The 26,250-nt window shown below is 35.6% G+C and overlaps 1 protein-coding gene across 6 annotated transcripts in view; it reads left to right on the top strand.

Moving 5' to 3' along the window:
- The window catches only part of LOC128230186 (coiled-coil domain-containing protein CG32809-like), a 136,128-nt gene that overhangs the window by 56,565 nt on the left and 53,313 nt on the right, over positions 1–26,250 (top strand). For 5 of the 6 annotated variants that reach the window (XM_052942256.1, XM_052942271.1, XM_052942281.1 and 2 more), the window contains exons 2-3: positions 13,964–14,060; positions 14,628–14,811. In XM_052942256.1, coding sequence (XP_052798216.1) covers positions 13,964–14,060; positions 14,628–14,811 — 281 coding nt within the window. Of the gene's footprint in view, positions 1–13,963; positions 14,061–14,627; positions 14,812–16,116; positions 16,249–26,250 lie in introns of those variants that run through there. The other variant, XM_052942288.1, reaches the window with a different exon arrangement.

Below are 26,250 nucleotides of genomic sequence, written 5' to 3'. Positions count from 1 at the left end.
AAATAATGTCTGCAACAAAATCACTTATTGTATTATTTCCCCCGCCTTTACCCCCACCAGTAGGCGGATAATAAAAGCAAGCCACCAACTGTCTGTCACTCTATGTCCTTCCCTGAGTCAGGCTGGTTTTCTGAGCCGTTCGTGGGAGGGTAAACATTTCATATATTATTTTAGGCCCCATATCTTGTTCACCATTTAAGGACATTTGTGATTCATTGGTCATATGTTTTACTTATCAAGGCAACATGCAAGAACAGAACTGTGCCGGTCACAAAACTAGGATGAGCTCACGGTTTGTCCCTTAGTGTTAGCATCCATTTAATAGCCTGTGTTCAGACTTAAGTCTTAAGATGTATGATAAATATTAATATCATTCTGAATTTTCTTCTTATCAATATTTTACATTCATAAATGTACTACACCCATCAATTAGTTACACCAATCAATATGTTATGTCCATTTATATGCTACAACCATTAATATAATACACCCATTTATATGTAACACATCATACAACATGTTACACCTCAATATCTTACTACTCAATATGTTTCTCCGCATTGATTTGTTACAACAATCAATATTTCACGTCCATCAATATTTTACACCAATTAATATGTTACAAAGATCAATATTTTATGCTCATCAATATTTTTTCTGCCATCAATATTTGACACCCATTAATATGTTATAACAATCAATATTTAACGCCCATCAGTATTTTCCCGCCCATCAGTATTTTCCCGCCATCAATATCATACACCCATAATATGTTACAACGATCAATATTCTATGCTCGTCAATATTTTTTTGCCATCAATATTTTACACCAATAAATATATAACAACTATCCATACTTTATGCCCATCAATATGCTGCCATCAATATCGTACTCCATTTTTTATAATACAACCATCAATATTTGTTTAATGCCCACCACTATGCATTCCCATCAATATTTTACGCACGCATATCAACATTTAACGCCCATCAATATTTTACACCAATTAATATGTTACAACCATCAACATTACACATGCCAATCAATATGCTACACCCATCATTATTTTACACCCAGCAATATTTTAAGCCCAAAAATATTTCACACCAATCAATATGATAGACCCATTAAGACTTCAATTATTATATCCATCAATATTGATGGGTCATGATTGGTAGAAAACTTGAATCTTTAACTTTCCATGGCTTTCAATCTGTCTGGAAGTGACTAGAAATGCCTTTAAGTAGGTGCTTTGCTGTCTATATTTCCTCCAGACAGTTCTCATCTTCATGTGACAGATAGATGAACAGCCCTGCTGTGACCTAATTCCTAAGACATCTGAGTACCCCCTGAAATTGTCACACTATTGTCAATGATGTATTTCTACTGCTTGCAAATGAACTTAGCATTTCAAGCATTTGATGCACCGAACAATTGTTGCTTTAAAGGGACTAGACACTTGATAATACCATTGTAAGAAAAACAGAAAATTGTCAAAAACTTAACATAACATTGATATTGTTGTGAACAATGCACTCATTTACAACACATGTAATTTTTCGCAGTTTTTTGCATATTTTTCCAATGCCGCGGAAATTGACTGGGTCTACCTCATAAATGCAATTAAATTTAAAAATATATTTCATGTACTAATCACGGGACATTCAAATGTTAAATATACACACTATATACTGGGAAACCAGTCTGTGCTATTTTTAAACGGGTAAACTCAGCTGAGGCAGTGATAAAATATTATTTAACCATGCAAGTTAATGAATTATCAGCTCATATTGATAATTCTAGGCTTGTTTTGAGGAAATACTGTATTTGCCGATTTTGGGCCCATCTGGTGTCTAGTTCCTTTAAATCTAGCAAAATCAGTCAAGTGAATGTCAAAACAGGTATAGGTGTGGATGGACTTCAACATCAAAGACAACTGACTGCAGCCATAAGCAATTTTGGAATTAAATTTGATTTATTACCATGAGCAAGCTCATTATACTCCTGCAAAGCATCAACACATGTACATTTTGCATTGGTTTCACATCAACTGACCAATTAAATTTTAAATCTTTCAAGAACTGCACAATCACCATATAAACTCTTTGAAGTACTGAAAACTTACTTTTCAAATTTGCATTATGAGGCAGCACAAATTGACTTCTCTTTGTTGCATAATGTCAATATGATCATGCTTTTATTTTTTTATTGACGAATAAACATTGCTTAGTTTTAAATCGTTTCTATCTAGGAATCTTCAATTATACAATGAAAACTACAGGGACAAGCCCAGTAGTAATAAAATCAAATATAAACTGTGTTTTAACTGTGTTTAGGGGCACAGCACAAGGTAAGGGCCCAAATAACACTGAACAAGAAACACCAACGTACAAACACCAAGCCTTAAATGTTTCTTGCATATCAAAGGTTTTCCATTGCATGTTGCCTAGACAAATGTTATCAACAGTGCCATGCAATAACTCCCATTGCATGTTGCCGTTGCCTAGACAAATGTTATCAACTGTGCCATGCAATAACTCCCATTGCATGTTGCCTAGACAAATGTTATCAACAGTGCCATGCGATATCTCCCATTGCATGTTGCCTAGACAAATGTTATCAACAGTGCCATGCAATAACTCCCATTGCATGTTGCCTAGACAAATGTTATCAACAGTGCCATGTGATAACTCCCATTGCATGTTGCCTAGACAAATGTTATCAACAGTGCCATGCAATGACTCCCATTGCATGTTGCCTAGACAAATGTTATCAACAGTGTCATGCAATTACTCCCATTGCATGTTGCCTAGACAAATGTTATCAACAGTGCCATGCAATAACTCCCATTGCATGTTGCCTAGACAAATGTTATCAACAGTGCCATGCAATAACTCCCATTGCATGTTGCCTAGACAAATGTTATCAACAGTGCCATGCAATAACTCCCATTGCATGTTGCCTAGACAAATGTTATCAACAGTGCCATGCAATAACTCCCATTGCATGTTGCCTAGACAAATGTTATCAACAGTGTCATGCAATAACTCCCATTGCATGCTGCCTAGACAAATGTTATCAACAGTGTCATGCAATAACTCCCATTGCATGTTGCCTAGACAAATGTTATCAACAGTGCCATGCAATAACTCCCATTGCATGCTGCCTAGACAAATGTTATCAACAGTGCCATGCAATAACTCCCATTGCATGTTGCCTAGACAAATGTTATAAACAGTGTCATGCAATGACTCCCATTGCATGTTGCCTAGACAAATGTTATCAACAGTGCCATGCAATGACTCCCATTGCATGTTGCCTAGACAAATGTTATCAACAGTGCCATGCAATAACTCTGATGTATGTGAATAGGTTTTCACATATTACTGCCTTTCTCTACAATATTTGCAATTTTAATCCCAGTAAAATCGTCCGATGGAGGAAATAAATTATTTAAATGAGAGGAATTTCCATAAATAATGTGTTATTTCTAAGCATTTTCAGACAAATTCATTGTTGGAAATGACAGATATTTTTTGAGTTGCTCCCAGACTTGTCTATAAAGTTGTTAAGTACAATCAAATGTTTTGGCTGGCGGATATTTTTAGCTGGAAATATTGATATAGTTTTAGTGTCATTCTTTATGGAAGCATGCAAAATCGTTCATGTTGGTTAGAACTCGGACATGTATGATTATTAACACAAAACTTGGTACATATAGTTACTATAACAATTGGTATATGAGAAGCAAGTCTAAGTACTCCAGCTTTAACATACCAAGAGTTACACCCCTTGACCAAAAGAAAGAATAGGCAATTGTTTGCAACCACTTGCAATGAGTTCTCTTGTTACAGGGGAATATTTGATTATGAAGGACATGTCAGATAATTAGTATTGAATCCTGGAGTGAGTTTTTGGTGAGAAGGCAGTGTTTTAGGGTAAGCATTCAAGATTAAAAAAGAGAGTAAGAGATGTTGGCTTGAAGTATAATGTCCATTTCTGTCTATAACTTAGTCCAGATAGGTTTAAAGAACATAATATGTGCCATATGACAGATAGATGGACAGCCCTGCTCTGAGACCTAAACTCCTAATGAATTCAATTTGGAACCATCCTGAAATTGTCACGTTTTTGTCAATGATGTAATGATATTTGGGATGAAGATCAATAATATTAAGCTGGTCTCAGTGTGTTCTAGTAAAGGTAGGACACATCATTTCCCAATAAATAATCTCCCAAACAGGGGGTCTCAGAATTCATTGCCTTCTAGGGAAGTATCGGCAGTAAAAGACTCTTTCAGATGAAAGGTTTATAATGCTATGATGCCAAGGCAAATTTTATCATCAGTGTAATGCAATAGTTTTGATGGGTGTGAATAGATTTTAACATATAATTGCCTTTTTCTACAATATTTGCAATTGTAATTCCAGTAAAATTGTCTGAGAGAGGAAATAATGATAAATTTCCATAAATGAGATAAATTTCCATAAATGAGATAAATTTCCATAAATGGTGTGTTATTTCTGAGCATTTTCAGACAAAATCATTGTGGAAAGCGACAGATATACTGTGATCTGTTTCAGTTCATAACATTGAGTTAAATGCTTTTGCCAGAATGGACCAAAACCTGTTGAAATATTAATAGCTGGTCTGCCAAGATGTACTTTCATCATGTGGCTATTACTCAACAAGTGTGCATGATTATTATATTGAAACTTGGTTTGAGATTAAATATTGGTTTATGAGAAGTAGATCTTAGTACCCTGATTTACCATACCTAGAATTACACCTCTTGGCTACCTGAGCAAAGCAGGCTAGGGATGTTGTCCATTTGTGGGTCGTTTGTTTGAGTAAAACTTAGCAAAGACAGCTGAGACATACAAGCACATCTTAATCTCCCCCAATGGATGGGAGAAATATATTGTTTTTGCCCTATCTGTCAGTCTGTCAGTCAGTCCATATGTCACACTTTGTTTCCACTCAATAATTTGAAAACACTTAGACTCAGGACCTTAGACATGGTATGCAGGTTGGTCATGACCAGAAGATAGCCCCTATCAATTTTGAAATCATAAGGTCAAAGGTCAAGGTCATGTTGACTTTGAGGCAAAAAATAGTTTCTACTCCATAACTGAAGATCCTTTAGGTCCAGGATCTTCCTACTAGGTATGCCAGTTGACCATTACATAACCCTTATTGAATTTGAGATGTCAAAGGTCACGGTTGCCATGACCTTCAGGTTAAAATGATACTTTAGCTTTGACCTTAATTAATCTGAAAAATGGTTTCCACCCAATAACTAAAGAAATTCATACTTAGTATGCCAGTTTTTATGACTAGTTGATGATCTTTATTGATTTTGAAATCAGTAGTTCAAAGGTAAAGGTCGCCGTTACAAAACGGTCTCCACTCAATAATTTAAAAACGCTTGCACCCAGGATCTTAATAGTTGGTATGGCAGTTTGTCATGACTAGTTGATGACTCCTATTGATTTTGGGATCTGCAAGTCAAAAGGTCAAGGTCAGGATGACCTTGAGGTGAAAAAAAAATGGTTTCCTGTAATTTGTTCTTGTACCAAAGATATAAATACTTAGTATGCCAGTTGGTCATGACTAGTTGATGACCCCTATTGATTTTGCAATTGTTAGGTCAAATGACCATAAGGTAAAACGTAGTGTTTGCTCAATAAATGAAGAACACTGTGCCCTAGTCATGACTAGTAGATGACAACTATTGATATTGGGATCAGTAGGTCAAGGTGGCAGTGACCTTGAGGGGAAAACTAGTTCCAAATAATAACTAAAGAACACTTGCATCTAGGAACTTCATACGTGGTATGCCAAATGGTTTTGACTAGTAGAAGACCCCTATTGATTTTGAGATCAGTAGGTCAAGGTTGCAGTGATATTGAGGTGAAAAAAACAGTTTCCGCTGAATAACTAGATGATTGCACCAAGGGTCTTCATTCTTGATATGCCAGTTGTTCATGACTAGTTGATGTTCTCTGTTGATTTTTGGACCAATAGGTCTAAAGGCCAAGGTTGGGGTATAGGTCGCAGTGACCCTGATGTTAAAAAAATGGTTTCTGCTCAATAACTAAGGAATGCAACTACATACTTAGTATGCTAGTTGTTCATGACTACCTGATGATGCAAATTGATTTTCTGGCCAGTAGGGCAAAGGTCAATGTGACCTTGAGGTAAAATAAAGGTTTCTGCTGAATGAATAAAAAAAGCTTGGGCTCAGGAACTCTTACTTAATATATAAGTTGGTTTAGATTAGTAAATAACCCTTATTGATTTAGAGGTCAGTAGGTCAAGGTCACAGTGGCCTTCCGTGAAAATAATTTGTTGGTCACCAGTCTGTAGTCACACTTCTTTCGGCTCAATAACTAAAGAACTCTTGGACCAAGGAACTGCACACTTTGACTAAGGAACTTCATACTTGGTATGCAGGTTGGTCGTGACAAGTAGATGACCCCTGTGATAGTTCGGCTCCAGTCTGAAAGTACAAATTTCATGTCCATCATTGATTATTTCTCACCTATTGGGGGAGACAAGTGCTTTTTCAAAAAAAGCAATCTCTATTTTAATGATTAGTATTGAAGGGAAATTATTGAAATTTAAGTGGGCATTTTGTGCGCAATTCTAGAGTCTAGAAGCATTCCAAAATAAAATGAAAGCTAAAAATGTTGGTTTGAAAATATCTCCATTAGGTATTGTCCATAATTTACTCCACACAGTTAATGCTTTCATCCAGAATAAAATATGAGCCAGTTCTCATCTTCATGTGACAGATAGATTGACAGCCCTGCTGAGACCTAAATTCCTTATACATTGGAATCCTCCTGAAATTGTCACGTTTTTGTCAATGATGTAATGGTATTGGGGATGAAGATCAATATAAAGCCATGAAGTTTGCTCTAGTAAAGATAACACACATTGTTTCCCAATAAATAATCTCCCAAATAGGGAGACTCAGAATTCATTGCCTTCTAGGGAACTGTAAGTAGTAAAAGTTTCTTTCGGATTAATGGTTTCTTATGGTATGATGCCAGAAACATATTGTATCATCAGTGCCATGCAATAATATTGATATGTGTGGATAGGTTTTCACATATTATGGCCTTTCTTTCCAATATTTCCAATTTTAATTCCAGCGAGATCATCTGATACAGTAAATAAGGATGAATTTCCATAAATGTGACGAATTACCATAAATATATAATGTGTTATATCGAAACATTTTCAGACAAAAATAATTTTAGGAGTAGACAGATATTCTTCAATGACATCTGCTTCAGTACTTGTCTGTAAAATTGAATAAAAAACTTTTGACAGAATGGACACACTTCTGTTGTAATGTTTATATGTTTCTGCTGTTTGAAGAAGAACAAGTCAGGATATTAGATTGGTTCTGTACTGTCATCATTATTGGCAGGATACAAAAACTTTCATGGCTCCGTAACTCAGAAATAATGTAGGATTATTAGCATGCTTCTTGGTACACATGTTTGCAAATAAATAGAGGAATATGAGAAGCATTTCTTTGTACTCTGGTTTTAACATATCTAGAGTTACACCCCTTGCCCACCTGAGAAAAAACATCTCATCTGTTTTTTTCTTATGCTCTTTATCTACATATAGGAGCAGAATTAATATGTTACATCTTGTTTTCTTATCCTGGAACACATTGCGATGTATTTCATCTTTATACATATACCGTATGTATGTTTGTATGCTATTTGCTTAAATAAATGAAGTTTAAACTAACTGAGAACAAATAGACTTGGGTTGTGCTGCTAGTATAACATTTAGCAAAGACAACTCAGCCATACATGCAGTATTTAGTGACTAGTTTTGAAAGAGTATTATTGAACTCAGAGTGAAATTTTGATGAGCAGATATAGTGTTTTGGCCTACCTTTCAAATTTTAAAAGTGCTAGGAATGATGGTGTTAAAGTCAGGGGTCAAGAATTAAATATAAGCAAGGTGACAGATACATGGACAGTCCTTAGTAGTGAAACCTTTATTCCTAATGTATTGGAAAGCTCCTGAAATTGTCACGTTTTTGTCAATGATGTAATGATATTTGGGATGAAGATCAATAATATTAAGCTGGTCTCTGTGCTCTAGTAAAGATAGGACACATTGTTTCCCAATAAATAATCTCCCAAACAGGGGGACTCAGAATTCATTGCCTTCTAGGGAACTGTAAGCAGTAAATGTTTCTTTTAGATTAATGGTTTCTTATGGTATGATGCCAGAAACAACTGTTTTCATCATGCGATAATATGGATGGGTGTCATTAGAATAGGTTTTCACATTTTTATTGTCTTTCGCTCCAATATATTTAATTTTATTCCAGTAAGATCATCTGATAGAGGAAATCCATTAATATGATGAATTTCCATAAATGATGTGTTATTTCTAAGCATTTTTAGACAAAATAATTGTAGGAGGAGACAGATATAGGTTGAGCTCCATACTTGTCTTTAAAATTGAATAGGTGCTTTTTGCACAATGGACACATTTCTGTAATGTTTAGCTTGTCTGCTGTTTGAACTTAGACAATATATTGGCATAGTTCAGTACTGTCATTGCCATTGACAGCATGCAAAAACTTGCCATTTTTAGCTCGACTAATCGAAGAATAAGGAGAGCTATCCTAGTCACCCGAGCGTCGGCATCGGCGTAACCACTTATGTTAAAGTTTTTGAGAGAGTTTGTGTACCACCTCAATATTTTCAAAGTCCATTGATATATGGCTTTGAAACTTTGCACACTTGTTCACCATCATGCCCCCAACCTGTACACAGGAGGAGGTAACTCTATCAAGCATTTTGACAAAATTATGCCCCTTTTTCTACTTAGAATTTACGTTAAAGTTTGCGTACCACCTCAAATATTTTCAAAGTCCATTGACATCTGGCTTTGAAACTTTGCACACTTGTTCACCATCATGCCCCCAACCTTTACACAGGAGGAGGTAACTGTATCAAGCATTTTGACAGATTTATGCCCCTTTTTCTACTTAGAATTTACGTTAAAGTTTGCGTACCACCTCAAATATTTTCAAAGTCCATTGACATCTGGCTTTGAAACTTTGCACACTTGTTCACCATCATGCCCCCAACCTTTACGAAGGAGGAGGTAACTGTATCAAGCATTTTGACAGATTTATGCCCCTTTTTCAGCTTAGAATTTACGTTAGAATTTACGTTAAAGTTTGCGTACCACCTCAAATATTTTCAAAGTCCATTGACATCTGGCTTTGAAACTTTGCACGCTTGTTCACCATCATACCTCCAATCTGTACACAGGAGGAGGTAACTCTATCAAGCATTTTGACAAAATTATGCCCCTTATTTTACTTAGAATTTACGTTAAAGTTTGCGTACCACCTCAAATATTTTCCATTCAACTTATGTAAATATCTCAACACATCATGTATTGAAATCTAATCTAACAGTGATCCATGCATGTTTCGCCAAAACTTTTCAATCCATACACCGAAAAGCGGGGGAATAGTCGAGCGCTCTGTCTCTGTGACAGCTCTCAATGTTCTAAATCTTTTATGAACATACTTTTTATACACATGTTTGCAACTGAATATTGGTATATGAGAAGAAAGTCTTAGTACTAGTACTTTGAAATACCTTTAGTTACACCCCTCGAAAAACTAAGGAAAATAGACTTGGGTTGGCACCCTAAAGTCTCATATGTAAATGAGAGTCCTGTGACAGATAGATGGACAACTCTGCTGCAACCTGAATTTCTAATGCATTGTAATCCTCCTGAAATTGTAGATTCCAAGTATAGATTTTACTGGTTGCCATTCCTAATAATTAGTAATTGAAATCAGAGTAAGATATTGGTGAGACAGTAGAGTGGTTTTTAGAATTCATTTTAAAAAATCAAGAAGATAAAAAATATATACTTGAAATTATGGCCATTTCTGATAGTGATTTATTCCAGACACTGAAATGCTCAATAAAAGTGTTTTTTTCGATAATAGTTTCCAATGGTATGATGAGATAAGACATTTATTTCATTAATGCCATGCAATAATATTGCTGTGTGTGAATAGACTTTTCACATATTATTGCCTTCCTGCAGAATATTTGCAATTTTAATTCCAATAAAATTGTCTGATGGGTTTTTACGTAGACAAAATCAAATCAATCTTGAAAACAACAGACTTCTTTGAGCTGTTTCCATACTTGTCTGTAAAATTGACACCATTGGCAGATGGATAAATTTTGGTTTTAAACTGTCTGTCTGCTTTTATAAGAAAAAGATATTATTTGAGTTTTAGTGTCATTGTTATCTGCAGCATGTAGATCGAAGCTTTCACGTTGGCCAAAACGTATAAAAACATGGTTTATCCTGTTTATGAACCTTAGTACACATGTTCACAATGATAATGTGTATATTTATTATTTATTATACTAGAGGCAATATCAAACTGTTTCTCTTGATGCAATCATTGGCTAGTTTGAAACTGGGTCACATAAGGTCAGAAACTAGGTCACTAGTTCAAATATGGAAGTCATATCGGAAACTAATAATCGTTATTGATATTTATTTGTCAGACTTTGTTCAAACAACAGTCAGAATGTTGCTCTTGATATTATCTTGGTAGACTTCAAAACTTGGTCACATAGGTCAAAACTGGATCATTAGGTCAAATCTTAGAGAAATATTGGAAAATAGGCAATATATCTGCTTCAATCTTCATGAAACTTATTCAGAATATTTGTTTCAATGAAATCTTTGATTATTTTAAAACAAGGACACATTTAGAAAAAACATGTCACTATGGTAGGTCAAATAAAGAGGCTATATTTTTGCAATAGTTTTGGTCAAATCTTCATGCAACTTAATCAGAATGTTGGCCTTTATGAAATATTTTATTAGTTTGAAACTGGGTGGTAAAATTGGATCAAAAACTAGGTTTCTTGGTCAAAGCTAAATGCTACACTAAATACAATATTCTTTTTTTCAAACTATTGCAAACAAACGCATGCCGCAGTTCAATATTCATAAGAGTCCATCATTTTGCAGCCGTTTTGCATATTTCGGTTGAAATGTTTCCCCAACACTTGATTTCATTTCATCTACTCTGCCTAATCAGGCCAGATGTCAATTTAACTAATTTGCTTGTTTCAAACAAGTTTTTTGTTTGTTTTGCCATTAGAAAGATCACGAGAGAACAGTTTTAATTGATAGAAAATTATGTTAAATTTTGCCCTTTTCAGCCCCAAGGACAATGGCTCAAGCCTTTGAATATGTTTGTTGTTTCATGCATGCTAGAATAAGCAATTATTGAACCTGTTGATGAAGCAGTCTCCTATTTTAGTACATAATAGGCTGTAAATCTGATTGATGACCTCAATCGTTGCTGGGAATCAGAGGTGGAAGGCCATATAAATACAAATTGATTGGGCTGTCAAGATGGTAAAAGCCTATGTCTAGTAAGGACAGAATGCTGTATCTTGGTCAATGTTATCTCCTCTGATTTTTCAAAGAAAAATGCTAAGGTGATGTCATTGTCTTGATGTTGGTAGTGAGCTTCATTCAAATACTTAAACATTTGGTCATAACTTAAATATCAAGGTGTTCAAATGAAACATAATGTAAACAGTCAATTCGTAATATACAAATGATTAGCAAGTCCAACACTTTAGCTAAACTATTATTTAAGTTTGGCCCTTGGTCAACTAGTGTGTGTAACTGCTTGTGCCTTTCAGTAAAGCCTTGTTGTTTTGTAAAAGAAAAAGGTATTTTCAGCATCTGCATGTGAAAACTATTGTTTAAGTCGTAAACATGTAACCAGTCTGATCACTCTTGCTTCAATATATCTGGATTATCTTCCTTGATTAGCTCAGAAAAACTAGACAAGCATAGGCATTGGCCTGTGGTGCTCTTGTTTTTTCGCAATATATCATTCCATTTTATTAATGAAATGGGTGTAACATTATAAAACTACAGCCTGTGTCAACTCCTACATTCTCTCCGACCAACAGATGGACAGGGTTGAAGCAAAGTACTGTTGTCAAAAGCTATGAAGATCAAAGCGCTGATAGCGCTGCATGAACAGGGTTTTATACGGGTTTTCACCATTATGATTCACGATAATGTGTGTATTAATAAGGTGCTGATATGTTGCACAGTGAATCTAAGAGTCCCTGTGTAAAACAACCACTGGGGCCGCCCCAGGTTTATTGAAGCATGATGGTAAATGAAAAATTAATATTTTATTGACAATAAAATTAATGTCGCTGTGTAAGAAGGCAACCAAGGATGGAGAATGTAACCAATCCAAGCAGAACTCCATCATATGGTGTTACATTTGAGTATATATATATACTAATCAAACTTTACTGATTTGAAAGAGTTTGCCTGTTATTCACAAAACAACTTCGAAAATACAACAGATTAAAGAGAAATAGTTTCTTAATTAAAAAGATAAAAATTGTAATGATTGATTTCAAACAATTGTAGATGAAACACCTAAAAAAGTTATTAAATCCTCGATATTTTCTCATATTTTCACCAAACCAGCAAAAATAGAAATCGATTCATTTCAATAAAATTCCATTTTCAAAAATAAACGCACAAACATCCGTCTATACATACACTATAGAAAGTGCATATATATAAAATAAAGTAAGCATAAAATATTTAATTTCAAAACTTGTTTTCCTTCATTGTCTATATGGTCAGCAACTCTCTTCTTTTTCAATATCGTCAAGTAAAGTCAGCACTTTAGCACATTTGTTATTCCCAAGTGGCCTATCGCATGATGCTTTAAGCAGGGAAACTGTGCGATCATTGAGATCAATGAGACCATTGTTGCTTTCTAGGTAATTCCAGGTTTTAAGATGAGAATACATTTGTAGTATAGGGAAAGAGGCTAAAAGAATATCACGGAACTGCCATTCTCGTTTTAAATACAAAATCTGCTGATGGCGTAAAAATACATGATAAAACTAAATAAATGCAGCTAAATGAAATAATGATCATTCCAATCCATTGCTAACCAAAGACAAACACAAAAGACTACAAATGCATATCAATACTAACCATCAGAACATCAGATTCCAAGTAAAACAATCAAGTTTTCTAAAACTAAGTAAAACAAACATCTCTGTAGGCTTCAACTGTGCACGACAATCAATCAAGCTTGGGATTTCCCGCTTCTTCTTTACAAAGGTAAGGGAGAGAAATCTGATTAACTAACCGCATTATCTCATTACATGATTATCTCTCTTCGAGTGTAAATTCACTTGGCTTCATCATTGTGTCATGTGATTGAATGATGCGCTTTGAGTGGATAGTAATTCTTTGTTTACGTTTCGATGTTCATTCATTTTTGGCGCAGGGATACTACTTTAATGTTATCTTTATCTAAGTTCAACAGATTAAATTATTTAAATAGATATTGTGTTATGATTGCTTCTTGCTTTGTCAAATCTACCTCGGTTATTGGAAACATAGCTTGCAATTTATATAGTCTGCACTATTTCAAACTATATTTTTGGTGGTTAATCGGATGGCGACGTTTGTTACTATTAATAGGAATTTTCTGTTGTGAGTGTTGAGTTTGTGGCTACACTAAACAGGGTTGAAAACAACCCTGTTCAAAAATGGCATATCTTTGAAGTATGAGGGCTGTTTGGAAAGTTTGCTGGTACCAGAAATCTAGATGTAGCTTCCAAAAATTGCCCCAGTTTTCTCCTACTTAATTTGATTTTCCTTTTTTATAAAATGCTGCAAATTTCGCGAACATTATGATTTTTGGTAGGAAATAGCAAGAAAGAATATGGTTTGAGTAACAAGGATTTCAAATGATCAGCAAATTAATAGTGAACAGGCGTTGGTTCTACCACTTTTGTAATAAAAAATTTGGCACCATTTGAAGAAAAATTTAATTATTTTTTTGTTTTCTCTTTTCAGCTCCAACCCAGTCTATCACCAATGGCGATAGGACAGACAACTCTGATGAGAGCAGCAGTATAAGGGGAGCTAACACTGTCACACGAGAGAGGTCCAGGTATGAGAACATGTATATATATTTTATGCATGGTACATTGTGATTCTCAGCAATGTTTAAATAAATATTTATGAATAACTGCAGATCATTGTGCTGATAGAAGCTCATTTGAAAGATAAATCAAGGTGTCATACATTTTTTAACACATTGCTAGGTGCCAACCTTCAAGTATAGTTCAAAATCTTTAATTTATTAGATTATAACCTATATTTCCAGCCCATGAAATCTTCTGTGCTTAATTGTTAAGCATTTCTGTTCTACAACATAACAGACATGACATCATTATTCCCCACTTTGCAAAGCATGTTATAATCTAAGTCAGAACATATTGTGTAAATCTTCACAACTAAGATAGGTTCACCTGCTTCTCTTGCTCTGCCCTTCTTTATCATTTACTCTTAATAAGTATGAAAAAAAATGTATAAAATAAAGAAAAACATTGTTACACTGTAATCATTTGGTTTTGTCAAAACATTTAAAGATTAACATAATTTTGCTTTTATATTTGATTTAATGGCATGTTTTTCTGCTCATTACAGCTTGGCGATGTTTTATCTTACTATTTAGGTCCCAAGATCGTGAAAGTCATGAGCGCCGAGGTGATCACCATGGCAACCGGGAACGACCAAGTACGTCACGTGACCATGACTACGGGGTCATCCAATCACAGCCAAGGTCATCACGAGGAAAACGTTCAGTCCCTCGGCGGCACACTGTGGGCGGGGCAGGAATGAAACGGGAATATGATGTGGTGGGTGAATCATGATAAGGTCATAACGATTTTGTGTAGTAAACTGTAGATACTTGGGGATTAAATGTTTTGGTATTTATTTCATTAGTGTATGATAACATTTAATCAATCATCGCGGCAGGGGCCTAAGTGAAGTCTGAATCCATGTACTGGCCAAATGTTTTCATTGACCTATGAACTGTAATTACTAAATGTTCAATATTCTCAAGTACACTTAATATTTGCTACTTTTCTCTTAATGGGTTGGATTTAACCACACATTAACAGATGAAAAATAATCAGTTGAGCATAACCTAAGCCACTGCATTACATAAGATTGTGGGGAAGCAAGCCAGGTCTGTACATCAATTCCAGTCGAGCTATGCACCTGCCCGCGCTCATGATTAGATTAAAGTATACTTCCATTTGCAAAATGTTCAACCACTTTTCAAAGTGTGCGGTTCCTTGAGAGGAATATCTTGAACTGTGAGTGCAGTTGAACCAGAAACTTGTTGAAACAGTGGTTTCACATTGACCCAAACTGGGAGACAAAATGTTGGGTTTATGTCATTCGTTGAAGGTAAATGTTCAACAACACTTTCATGGAATCTATTCATCAGATTTAACTTATTTCAAACAGTTGTTCTTTTAATGAAAACAATAAATATTCTTAAATATAATCAACTTCCATGAATTTATCAGTGTTATTCTATTATACTTATTCATTTGAATGACAAGCAGTATGAGAATGTTTATATTAAACTGGAGAAATACTATGAAAATACAATGTTATAATGATAACAAATATCTGGTTGGAGAGAGAGCACACATATTATAGACCACAGATTACCTTTATTATTTATTAAGAAATGGCAATTTAACGAAATAAATTTAGGTACCAGGCAAAGGTGTTTACAAACAAACATTTTATATGACTGTCTGTCGTGCTATTTTAAGGGAAAGTATTGTATACTTTGGCTAAAGAGCAGAAAAGGTGGGTATGGAAAGAAACTTATCTCCGAGAAAAAAACTGGCAATTAGTGGAAACCTCCTGGAACAATGAAAGGTGTGGAAATATAGTTAGCTCAATTTATGGCAGAAAAATATACAACAATTTGGAAATGAATGCCGAAACGGTGCCAATTTCTAAGTGTCAGATTGTAAGGGTGGTGTTTGCATTCTGTATTTTTTTATACAATGACATTTATATTTTGTATAAAAGATAAGATAGATGTGTTTTATGCATAAAGGTATGCATTGTGTCAATATGTGACTATTATATATTGTTGAGAGTGATAGTTTCACTTTGTAGGTGATATACAGTTAGTTTTACTTTGTATGTGATATACAAGGATGTTTTGAGTGTGGTAAACTGTATTTTGTATGTGACATACAATGGACCTAACATCCAGGTTTGGTTTTGGAAAGAGACCGTTCTCTAATTCAAGTTATTTGCAGGTAAGTGTTTGTTTGCCAATAATTTTTTCAAAGACCCGAAGGTTTTGTTTGCTTGAGTGTTAAACGATGAAATAAGTCATTGGCATGATAACATCATTGTTGTTGGCTTTGATGCCAGCGAAGACTCCATTGTCAACCATCTGTGTGTGTATATGTAAGGTTTTTTTTTAAAAACAATATGGGAGTCATAGAGGGAAATATTATTATTACTACATATCACATGAATGTTCATAACCTTCTTACCAATTTTTAGCTCGCCTGAGCACAAAGTGTAGCAGGGGGGCAGTTTTATGTAAACTTTCAAAAGAAAAATTTTAAAAATATTTTTTCCAAATCTGCAAGGTTTAGTGTTTTTTTTTATTTGGCATGAAGCATTTACCTACTGGTTCTCTATCAAATTTGTCCAAATCATGCTCTTGGGTGTTGGCCCTACCCTGGGGGTCACATTTTGTTTAAACTTATATTATGAATCTTTATCTCCAAGAGCTGAAATAATATGTAAAAGGTTGATTTGTGCTTCATTACAATCTTTCTTCAAATCAACTTATTTCCACAGCCAGTAACCATCACTTTCCTTTGCAACCTTGAACTTCCACAGCAACCATAAACTTGTGACCTAAAAGTGACCGATGACTTTCTTAGCAGCAGCTTTCATCCCTAGCAACAGTATATTCCATTAACAATCATAGACCTCATTAGCAATCATCAACTTCATAAGTAACCACGTTTAATCTTGACAAATGCCTACCTGCTATAAACAATCACATTCCTCGGCAACCATTGATATCCTTAGGTACCAATAACTTCATTAGCAACTGCCTTTTGTCTTACCAACCAATGACTTCCTTGGCAACCAATGACTTCCTTGGCAATAATAACTTGCTTCCCTAGTTTCTCCTCTTGTGTCTAATGGTTTTGTGCAGAAGAAAGGGAAATAATCGGAAAATGTTTGACGTGTTGTAATACTAGGTGCCTCCCTTATTCTTTAGAACAGCATTAATAGTGATATATTTTTGGACTTATTTCAGTTTACTTTTTGAGATGATATTTATTCAAGAAAGATTAGATCAATGATTGGTTTTATGTTAGGTAGGGTAGTGACACTCAAAAAGATTTTGAAACTGTTTCAGTATGGGTTGGGTTTATATAGGGGAAGAAGTTGTTGATTTAAGATATCATCGAGAATATAATATTTAGTCTGTATAATGCAATGTAAGCAAAGAGTAAATATGCAGTATGAAAACATCTGCAGTCTCCCAAGATTGAAACCAATTATGTAGTAATTTCCAGTACAACACCATCACCACATTCAATGATCCTGGAGAACCAGAAAATATAAGACTTGCAATCTATACCAGACTTACAATTTATACCAGACTAACAATATAAACCAGACTTACAATCCATTCCTAACTTACGTTCTATTCCAGACTTACAATTTATACCTCTATTCCAGACTTACAATTTATACCTCTATTCCAGACTTACAATCTATACCAGACTTACAATTTATACTTCTATTCCAGACTTACAATCTATACCAGACTTACAATATAAACCAGACTTACAATCCATTCCTAACTTATGTTCTATTCCAGACTTACAATTTATACCTCTATTCCAGACTTACAATATAAACCAGACTTACAATCCATTCCTAACTTACGTTCTATTCCAGACTTACAATTTATACCTCTATTCCAGACTTACAATCTATACCAGACTTACAATTTATACCTCTATTCCAGACTTACAATCTATACCAGACTTACAATTTATACCTCTATTCCAGACTTACAATCTATACCAGACTTACAATTTATACCTCTATTCCAGACTTACAATCTATACCAGACTTACAACTTATACCTCTATTCCAGACTGACAATCTATACCAGACTTACAATTTATACCTCTATTCCAGACTTATAATCTATACCAGACTTACAATTTATACCTCTATTCCAGACTTACAATCTATACCAGACTTACAATTTATACCTCTATTCCAGACTTACAATCTATACCAGACTTACAACTTATACCTCTATTCCAGACTTACAATCTATACCAGACTTACAATTTATACCTCTATTCCAGACTTATAATCTATACCAGACTTACAATTTATACCTCTATTCCAGACTTACAATCTATACCAGACTTACAACTTATACCTCTATTCCAGACTTACAATCTATACCAGACTTACAATTTATACCTCTATTCCAGACTTACAATCTATACCAGACTTACATTCTATACCAGGGTAACAATGTATTCCTGACTTATGTTCTATACCAGATTTACAATCTATATCAGACTAATGTTTTATACCAGACTTAAAATCTATACCATACTGACAATCTATACCAGATTTGCAATCTATACCAGACTGATAATCTATACCAGACTGATAATCTATACCAGACTGATAATCTATACCAGACTGATAATCTATACCAGACTGATAATCTATACCAGAATCTATACCAGACTGATAATCTATACTAGACTTACAATCTATTCCAAACTTACTGAAAACAATATGGCATTTCAATCAATACTGGTCAACTCTTGAGACCATCATGGAATGATTGATATGTTTTATTGGGCCAATAGAAAGAGGACACATTGTTATGTGGAATGGTTAAAGAGTATTTTAGGAAACAGAGAAGTTTTTGTTTATGATTCCAGACAAAGCTAGTAATGTAAATGCAGATAAAGGCATTAATATTCCCAATGTTGTCAGATTATGTCATGCCACAGGGGTCCTTAACTGGCTTGCTTTCGATCACATATGCATATATTTTTACAGAATTAGAATAGTAGGTTAAAATAGGTTTTGTTATATTTTGATTTTTAGAAACTTGGTTCTCTTAAAATCGAAAACATTATACAATTGTCCTTAGACAATTCAGATCACGCCATTCACCAAGTTTTCTGTGAAGCTCCCGTGACAAAATCGGAACAAAAGTGATTGCCTAAAGATAAGTCCACACACTGAATATTCATAATTAATATATCACCCAAAAATTCAAGAACATTTATCTTAAAACAAACAGCATTTATCCCATTATTGAGACACTTTTCCAGTCCACATGGAGGTGTAATGCATACAGCTTCGGAGACATGTGTCCTGTGGACAGATTGATTTTGTATTCACATATTGTTGGAAACAGGAAATTTGCTTTTCCATTCTTTTCCATTTAAGGTTGTCTAAGGCTGGTTTGAGAAAGTTGCTCTTACTGACCTAGCGTTGTATTGATTTTAAATTCTAGGGATTTTTTCTCATAGTATTTCTATATTCCACTTGCCAATTATTGTTCCCTTCTACAAAAGTGTATCGCTGGAAGAAGTGGATTATATACGTAATTATTCGGTCTGTTTTTTTCAGTCTGAGAAATAATGTGCATTAAAGTGTCATTTGCAATTTGTTTTATTGAATATCCATGGCATTTGGAATAAAACTGCACTTTGCAGCAGTCCAGTATGGATGTTCCAAAATGGAAGTTAACTAGATAGATAGACTGAAGTATTTATCTACTAGCATTAGTGGAAGTATTGTGCCTATGTTTGCGGAATGTCGAAGAAAAGTCAGAAGGAGTTGGATTATCTGTACAAAGTATTCCAAGCTGCGCTGGTAAGTAACATCATTGTCATTTATTCTTTGATTTTTGTGCTGTGATTTTGACATGCAGGGATGTGTGAAATTTTGAAATGATGCATTTTGAAGCTGTTTTGAGACCATTTGAGCTGTGTCTTCATCTCTTCTCTGAAGAGGGGCTGGAGAGTAATGGGCAATTACAGATTTCCTGAACTCATGTACTAGTTGTCTGGTGTACAGAGTCAAGAAATACCTGCTTATCCCTGTATATCTGGCTGCAGCTCAATTAGGGGCCAGATTGGGACCACAGGGAAACCAAGAGCTGCCCTAAAAACCTAAGACAGCTATTGTTGAAGTGAATAGTTCTAGATGCTATTGATGGCAAAATTTTGTTATTAAGTAAATACTAGCATCTTTAAAGACAAAATTTGGATGAATTATTGAGTGATGTCATGTCATCTGGTAGCACTTAATTTTCAACGGTCACATTTCATTTATTTCAATTTATTTATGACAATTTGGTCCAAATATTGCTGAATGTGTGGATTTATGACATGTGTATATAAGCAAGGGGAGTTTCATTCCAAGGGGAGATAACTTCTTGTAGGTTAACATATTTTTGTAAGGTTTACTTCTCTTCTGTAAGGGTGATAACTTCTTGCAGGTAAACACTATTCTGCAAGGTTTACTTCCCTTTTATAGGGGAGATAACTTCTTATAGGTTAACAATATTTTGTAAAATTTACTTCCCTTTTGTGTAAGGTGTATATCTTGAGGTGAGAGACCACTAAAAAAAATTCCTTCATAATTATCAGTTCATAACTGTTGACCCATTTGCACGCAAAATAATACTGATATCTAGTATTTTATAACCCCTAACATCATACATGGAAAGAAAGTTTTATGTGTGTACTAAACATTAAACAAAGTTAGAAAAAAAGATCTAAGAAAAATAAAATTGGTTGAACATAACCACTATGTATTTGGTAAAATGGCAATAACTGGTGTACAAGGACAAAAAATGCTGTGAAAATTTAAACAGAAAAAGTAGATCAAGTAGATCCAGAATGTTCAGTATGTATTTTAAATCAAAAGCCATCCAGCTTCAAAATTAAAGTAAGCAATGTTCTCAAAAGGTTTAAATATAAGATAGAAAGTAACCAATGCTCTAAGATTGTTTAACCATAAGATAGAAAGTGGCCAATGGTCCGAGATGGGCCAACTGTAATATGGCAGGCAGCCAATGGTCCGCTATAGGACAACCGTAAGATGGCAGGCATCCAATGGTCTGAGATGGGACAACCGTAAGATGGCAGGCAGCCAATGGTCTGAGATGGGACAACCGTAAGATGGCAGGCATCCAATGGTCTGAGATGGGACAACCGTAAGATGGCAGGCAGCCAATGGTCTGAGATGGGACAACTGTAAGATGGCAGGCAGCCAATGGTCTGAGATGGGACACCCGTAAGATGGCAGGCATCCAATGGTCTGAGATGGGACAACCGTAAGATGGCAGGCAGCCAATGGTCCGAGATGGGATAACCGTAAGATGGCAGGCAGCCAATGGTCTGAGATGGGACAACCGTAAGATGGCAGGCAGCCAATGGTCTGAGATGGGACAACCGTAAGATGTCAGGCAGCCAATGGTCCGAGATGGGCCAACTGTAATATGGCAGGCAGCCAATGGTCCGAGATGGGACAACCGTAAGATGGCAGGCAGCCAATGGTCCGAGATGGGCCAACTGTAATATGGCAGGCAGCCAATGGTCTGAGATGGGACAACCGTAAGATGGCAGGCAGCCAATGGTCTGAGATGGGACAACTGTAAAATGGTCCAATGGTCTGATATGATGTAACCATTTGATGGAAAGTAGCCAATGGTTTGAATTGGTATAACCATTTGATGGAAAGTAGCCAATGGTTTGAATTAGTATAACCATAAGATGGAAAGTAAGCTATGGTCAGAGGTGGTATAACCATAAGATGGAAAGTAAGCTATGGTCAGAGGTGGTATAACCATAAGATGGAAAGTAGCTAATGATGGTCTAAGATGGTATAACCATTAGATGGAAAGCAGTCAATGGTCTGAGATTGCCAACCAAAAGATGGAAAGTAGCCAATGGTCTGAGATGGCCAACCAAAAGATGGAAAGTAGCCAATGGTCTGAGATGGTAAAGCCATAAGATGAAAAGCAGTCAATGGTCTGAGATTGCCAACCAAAAGATGGAAAGTAGCCAATGGTCTGAGATGGTAAAGCCATAAGATGAAAAGCAGTCAATGGTCTGAGATTGCCAACCAAAAGATGGAAAGTAGCCAATGGTCTGAGATGGTAAAGCCACAAGATGAAAAGTAGCCAATGGTCTGAGATTGCCAACCAAAAGATGGAAAGTAGCCAATGGTCTGAGATGGTAAAACCATAAGATGAAAAGCAGTCAATGGTCTGAGATGGCCAACCAAAAGATGGAAAGTAGCCAATGGTCTGAGATGGCCAACCAAAAGATGGAAAGTAGCCAATGGTCTGAGATGGCCAACCATAAGATGGAAAGTAGCCAATGGTCTGAGATTGCCAACCAAAAGATGGAAAGTAGCCAATGGTCTGAGATGGCCAACCATAAGATGGAAAGTAGCCAATGGTCTGAGATGGCCAACCATAAGATGGAAAGTAGCCAATGGTCTGAGATGGCCAACCATAAGATGGAAAGTAGCCAATGGTCTGAGATTGCCAACCAAAAGATGGAAAGTAGCCAATGGTCTGAGATGGCCAACCATAAGATGGAAAGTAGCCAATGGTCTGAGATGGCCAACCATAAGATGGAAAGTAGCCAATGGTCTGAGATGGCCAACCAAAAGATGGAAAGTAGCCAATGGTCTGAATGGTTAAACCATGAGATGGAAAGTAGCCAATGGTCTGAGATGGCCAACCAAAAGATGGAAAGCAGTCAATGGTCTGAGATGGCCAACCAAAAGATGGAAAGTAGCCAGTGGTCTGAATGGTAAAACCATGAGATGGAAAGTAGCCAATGGTCTGAGATGGCCAACCAAAAGATGGAAAGTAGCCAATGGTCTGAGATGGCCAACCATAAGATGGAAAGTAGCCAATGGTCTGAGATGGCCAACCATAAGATGGAAAGTAGCCAATGGTCTGAGATGGCCAACCAAAAGATGGAAAGTAGCCAATGGTCTGAATGGTAAAACCATAAGATGGAAAGTAGCCAATGGTCTGAGATGGCCAACCAAAAGATGGAAAGTAGCCAATGGTCTGAGATGGCCAACCAAAAGATGGAAAGTAGCCAATGGTCTGAGATGGCCAACCAAAAGATGGAAAGTAGCCAATGGTCTGAGATGGCCAACCAAAAGATGGAAAGCCGTCAATGGTCTGAGATGGCCAACCAAAAGATGGAAAGTAGCCAATGGTCTGAGATGGCCAACCAAAAGATGGAAAGTAGCCAATGGTCTGAGATGGCCAACCAAAAGATGGAAAGTAGCCAATGGTCTGAGATGGCCAACCAAAAGATGGAAAGTAGCCAGTGGTCTGAATGGTAAAACCATGAGATGGAAAGTAGCCAATGGTCTGAGATGGCCAACCAAAAGATGGAAAGCAGTCAATGGTCTGAGATGGCCAACCATAAGATGGAAAGTAGCCAATGGTCTGAGATGGCCAACCAAAAGATGGAAAGTAGCCAGTGGTCTGAATGGTAAAACCATGAGATGGAAAGTAGCCAATGGTCTGAGATTGCCAACCAAAAGATGGAAAGTAGCCAATGGTCTGAGATGGCCAACCATAAGATGGAAAGTAGCCAATGGTCTGAGATTGCCAACCAAAAGATGGAAAGCCGTCAATGGTCTGAGATGGCCAACCAAAAGGTGGAAAGTAGCCAATGGTCTGAGATGGCCAACCAAAAGATGGAAAGTAGCCAATGGTGTGAGATGGCCAACCAAAAGATGGAAAGCCGTCAATGGTTTGAGATGGCCAACCAAAAGATGGAAAGTAGCCAATGGTCTGAGATGGCCAACCAAAAGATGGAAAGTAGCCAATGGTCTGAATGGTAAAACCATGAGATGGAAAGTAGCCAATGGTCTGAGATTGCCAACCAAAAGATGGAAAGTAGCCAATGGTCTGAATGGTAAAACCATGCTTTGATTTACTGTGATATGCTAAAAATAAAGAAAAAACACTGAGAACTTCTGATTGGTGTAATGTGCCCTTGATTTAGCTAACCTTTGGGAGATGAAACAAAGAAAATATCAATTCATCCTTCTGGTCTTTCTGATAACTTATCTACAGATTAATGGCTCTCTAATAAAGAGAGTAATAATTCTTACTTTTTCATTAGATGGTGTCAAATAAATAGTGTTTCCCAGTGTTGTCTTTAGGAACCAGGCCAGATATAAAATTTATGGTGAAGTTCTTTTCATTTACAAAAGCTGGAACAGAGTATCTTTCTTTGAAATTTTCCTTAATTTAAAGTTCACAATTATTAGATTAAAGTATTGTGAGTCTTAAGCCATTAGAAAATAAACGAAGATTTTAACTGTTTCATTTAAGCATGGATAAAATAATTAAAGCTATGATTGGAGTCCTTTTGCTCCTTCCTAGGTACAGACATTTATCATCTTGCCGTGCCGATAACAATGATTTATTTTGCCATATTCTTGTACTGTATGCAGAAAGTAATTTTCAAGTCTGTCAGTTTTCTTGCAATTAATTTTCTGCTAGCTATAGCGTGACCATGTCTAATTAACGGCAAGTCTCAGATAGCCCTATGGTCAGTTTCTGCTAGGTTCGCCAATACACAAGGGAACCATTTTCATGGATTGTCCAAGAAATTTATATGGTTGTCCTGGGAAATTATGGATAGATTGTCCAGCATCATTAAGTTTGTAATTAGTGCATATAGTGTCCAGTACATACAAATGACCAGAGCCCTGGTTATAAAGATTGTATGCCTTAAGATCGTAAATTTCACGGCTTGTCCCCAGTTTTGACATAAACTGTGTTTCAATAAAAATATCATTAGGACATTTATCGCATAAATTTTGCCGTGACTTTACAAGTGGATCTGAACGCTCTTAAGCAACCTAAGGTCACATAGGAACTTTCACTTTCACCCCTGTTATCCTTAACCTTGACCTTTTGTCCACCTTCGTTGCTTCATTAACACACTACCTGAGAAGGGAACATCACAATTGATTTGAATAAATTAATATTTTTGAGTTTTTCTAGGAAAGTACGTAATCATAAATAAGTTTACACATCAAAAGAACTTGGTTGTTAATGGTTCCCTAATTAATGATATTTACAGGGATTATGTATTTACCTTGTCAGAATGTTGATGCTTCTAGAGGGCATGTTTGTTTGTTTCCTGATGAACTCTTACCTGTATATTTAAGTATATAAAGTACATTAATTTGCAGCAGTCATGTGATGAGCAGAATCTATGCATCAGTTTGTTCAAGGTCAAGGTCACATTTAAGGGTAAATTAGATCTTTGAGACAATGTTTCTGTGTAACAAGGGACTTGAACTAACTTGGCATTGATGTTCACAATAATGGAAAGATCTGCACTTCTATGTGTTATATGATTGTCATCTCAGAAAAAGGTTATAGAAAACAGTTATTTTGCAGTGGATTGTGTAATATGTGTGATTATTGACTGTATAAGTTTAGGTCAATTTAATCATTTACAGCTACTCATTTATGTTTGAATATGAGTTTTAAAATCATAAACCTTTTATTAGAAATGCCTTAAATCCACATTTCACTTCCTATTTTTTCTGAAAGAAAAGCAGAAATTAAACTTTAATATTCATTTAGTCTTTCCTCTTATTTAATAACTGACATTATTGGAGACTTTTAATGGATGTCAGTTGTACTGTCGGCAACAGTTTAATTTCCACTGGAGAGCATTGGTATGGTCCATACTATGAAATTATGTGGTCAATACTATGAAATTATGTGGTCAATACTATGAAATTATGTGGTCAATACTATGAAATTATGTGGTCAATACTATGAAATTATGTGGTCAATACTATGAAATTATGTGGTCAATACTATGAAATTATGTGGTCAATACTATGAAATTATGTGGTCAATACTATGAAATTATGTGGTCAATACTATGAAATTATGTGGTCAATTTCATATGGTCAATACTATGAAATTATGTGGTCAATACTATGAAATTATGTGGTCAATACTATGAAATTATGTGGTCAATACTATGGTGATATAAGGTCAATAGACATTTGACATCATTGTTGTATTCAGTTCATGGTTTAAGTGGGCGCAAAAGCCGCTAACAGCCAGAATAATGTCAGATAAATTTCTGACAAGGAGAGCTTTTACACTATGCTTAGTATAAATTTTTCAGTTCTTATATTTCTGGTCAATA

The sequence above is a fragment of the Mya arenaria genome, chromosome 1 (genome assembly GCF_026914265.1).
Source record: "Mya arenaria isolate MELC-2E11 chromosome 1, ASM2691426v1".
Taxonomy (NCBI): domain Eukaryota; kingdom Metazoa; phylum Mollusca; class Bivalvia; order Myida; family Myidae; genus Mya; species Mya arenaria.
Note: the sequence above shows the minus strand (reverse complement) of the source record. Positions and strands in the feature narration are given on the sequence as shown.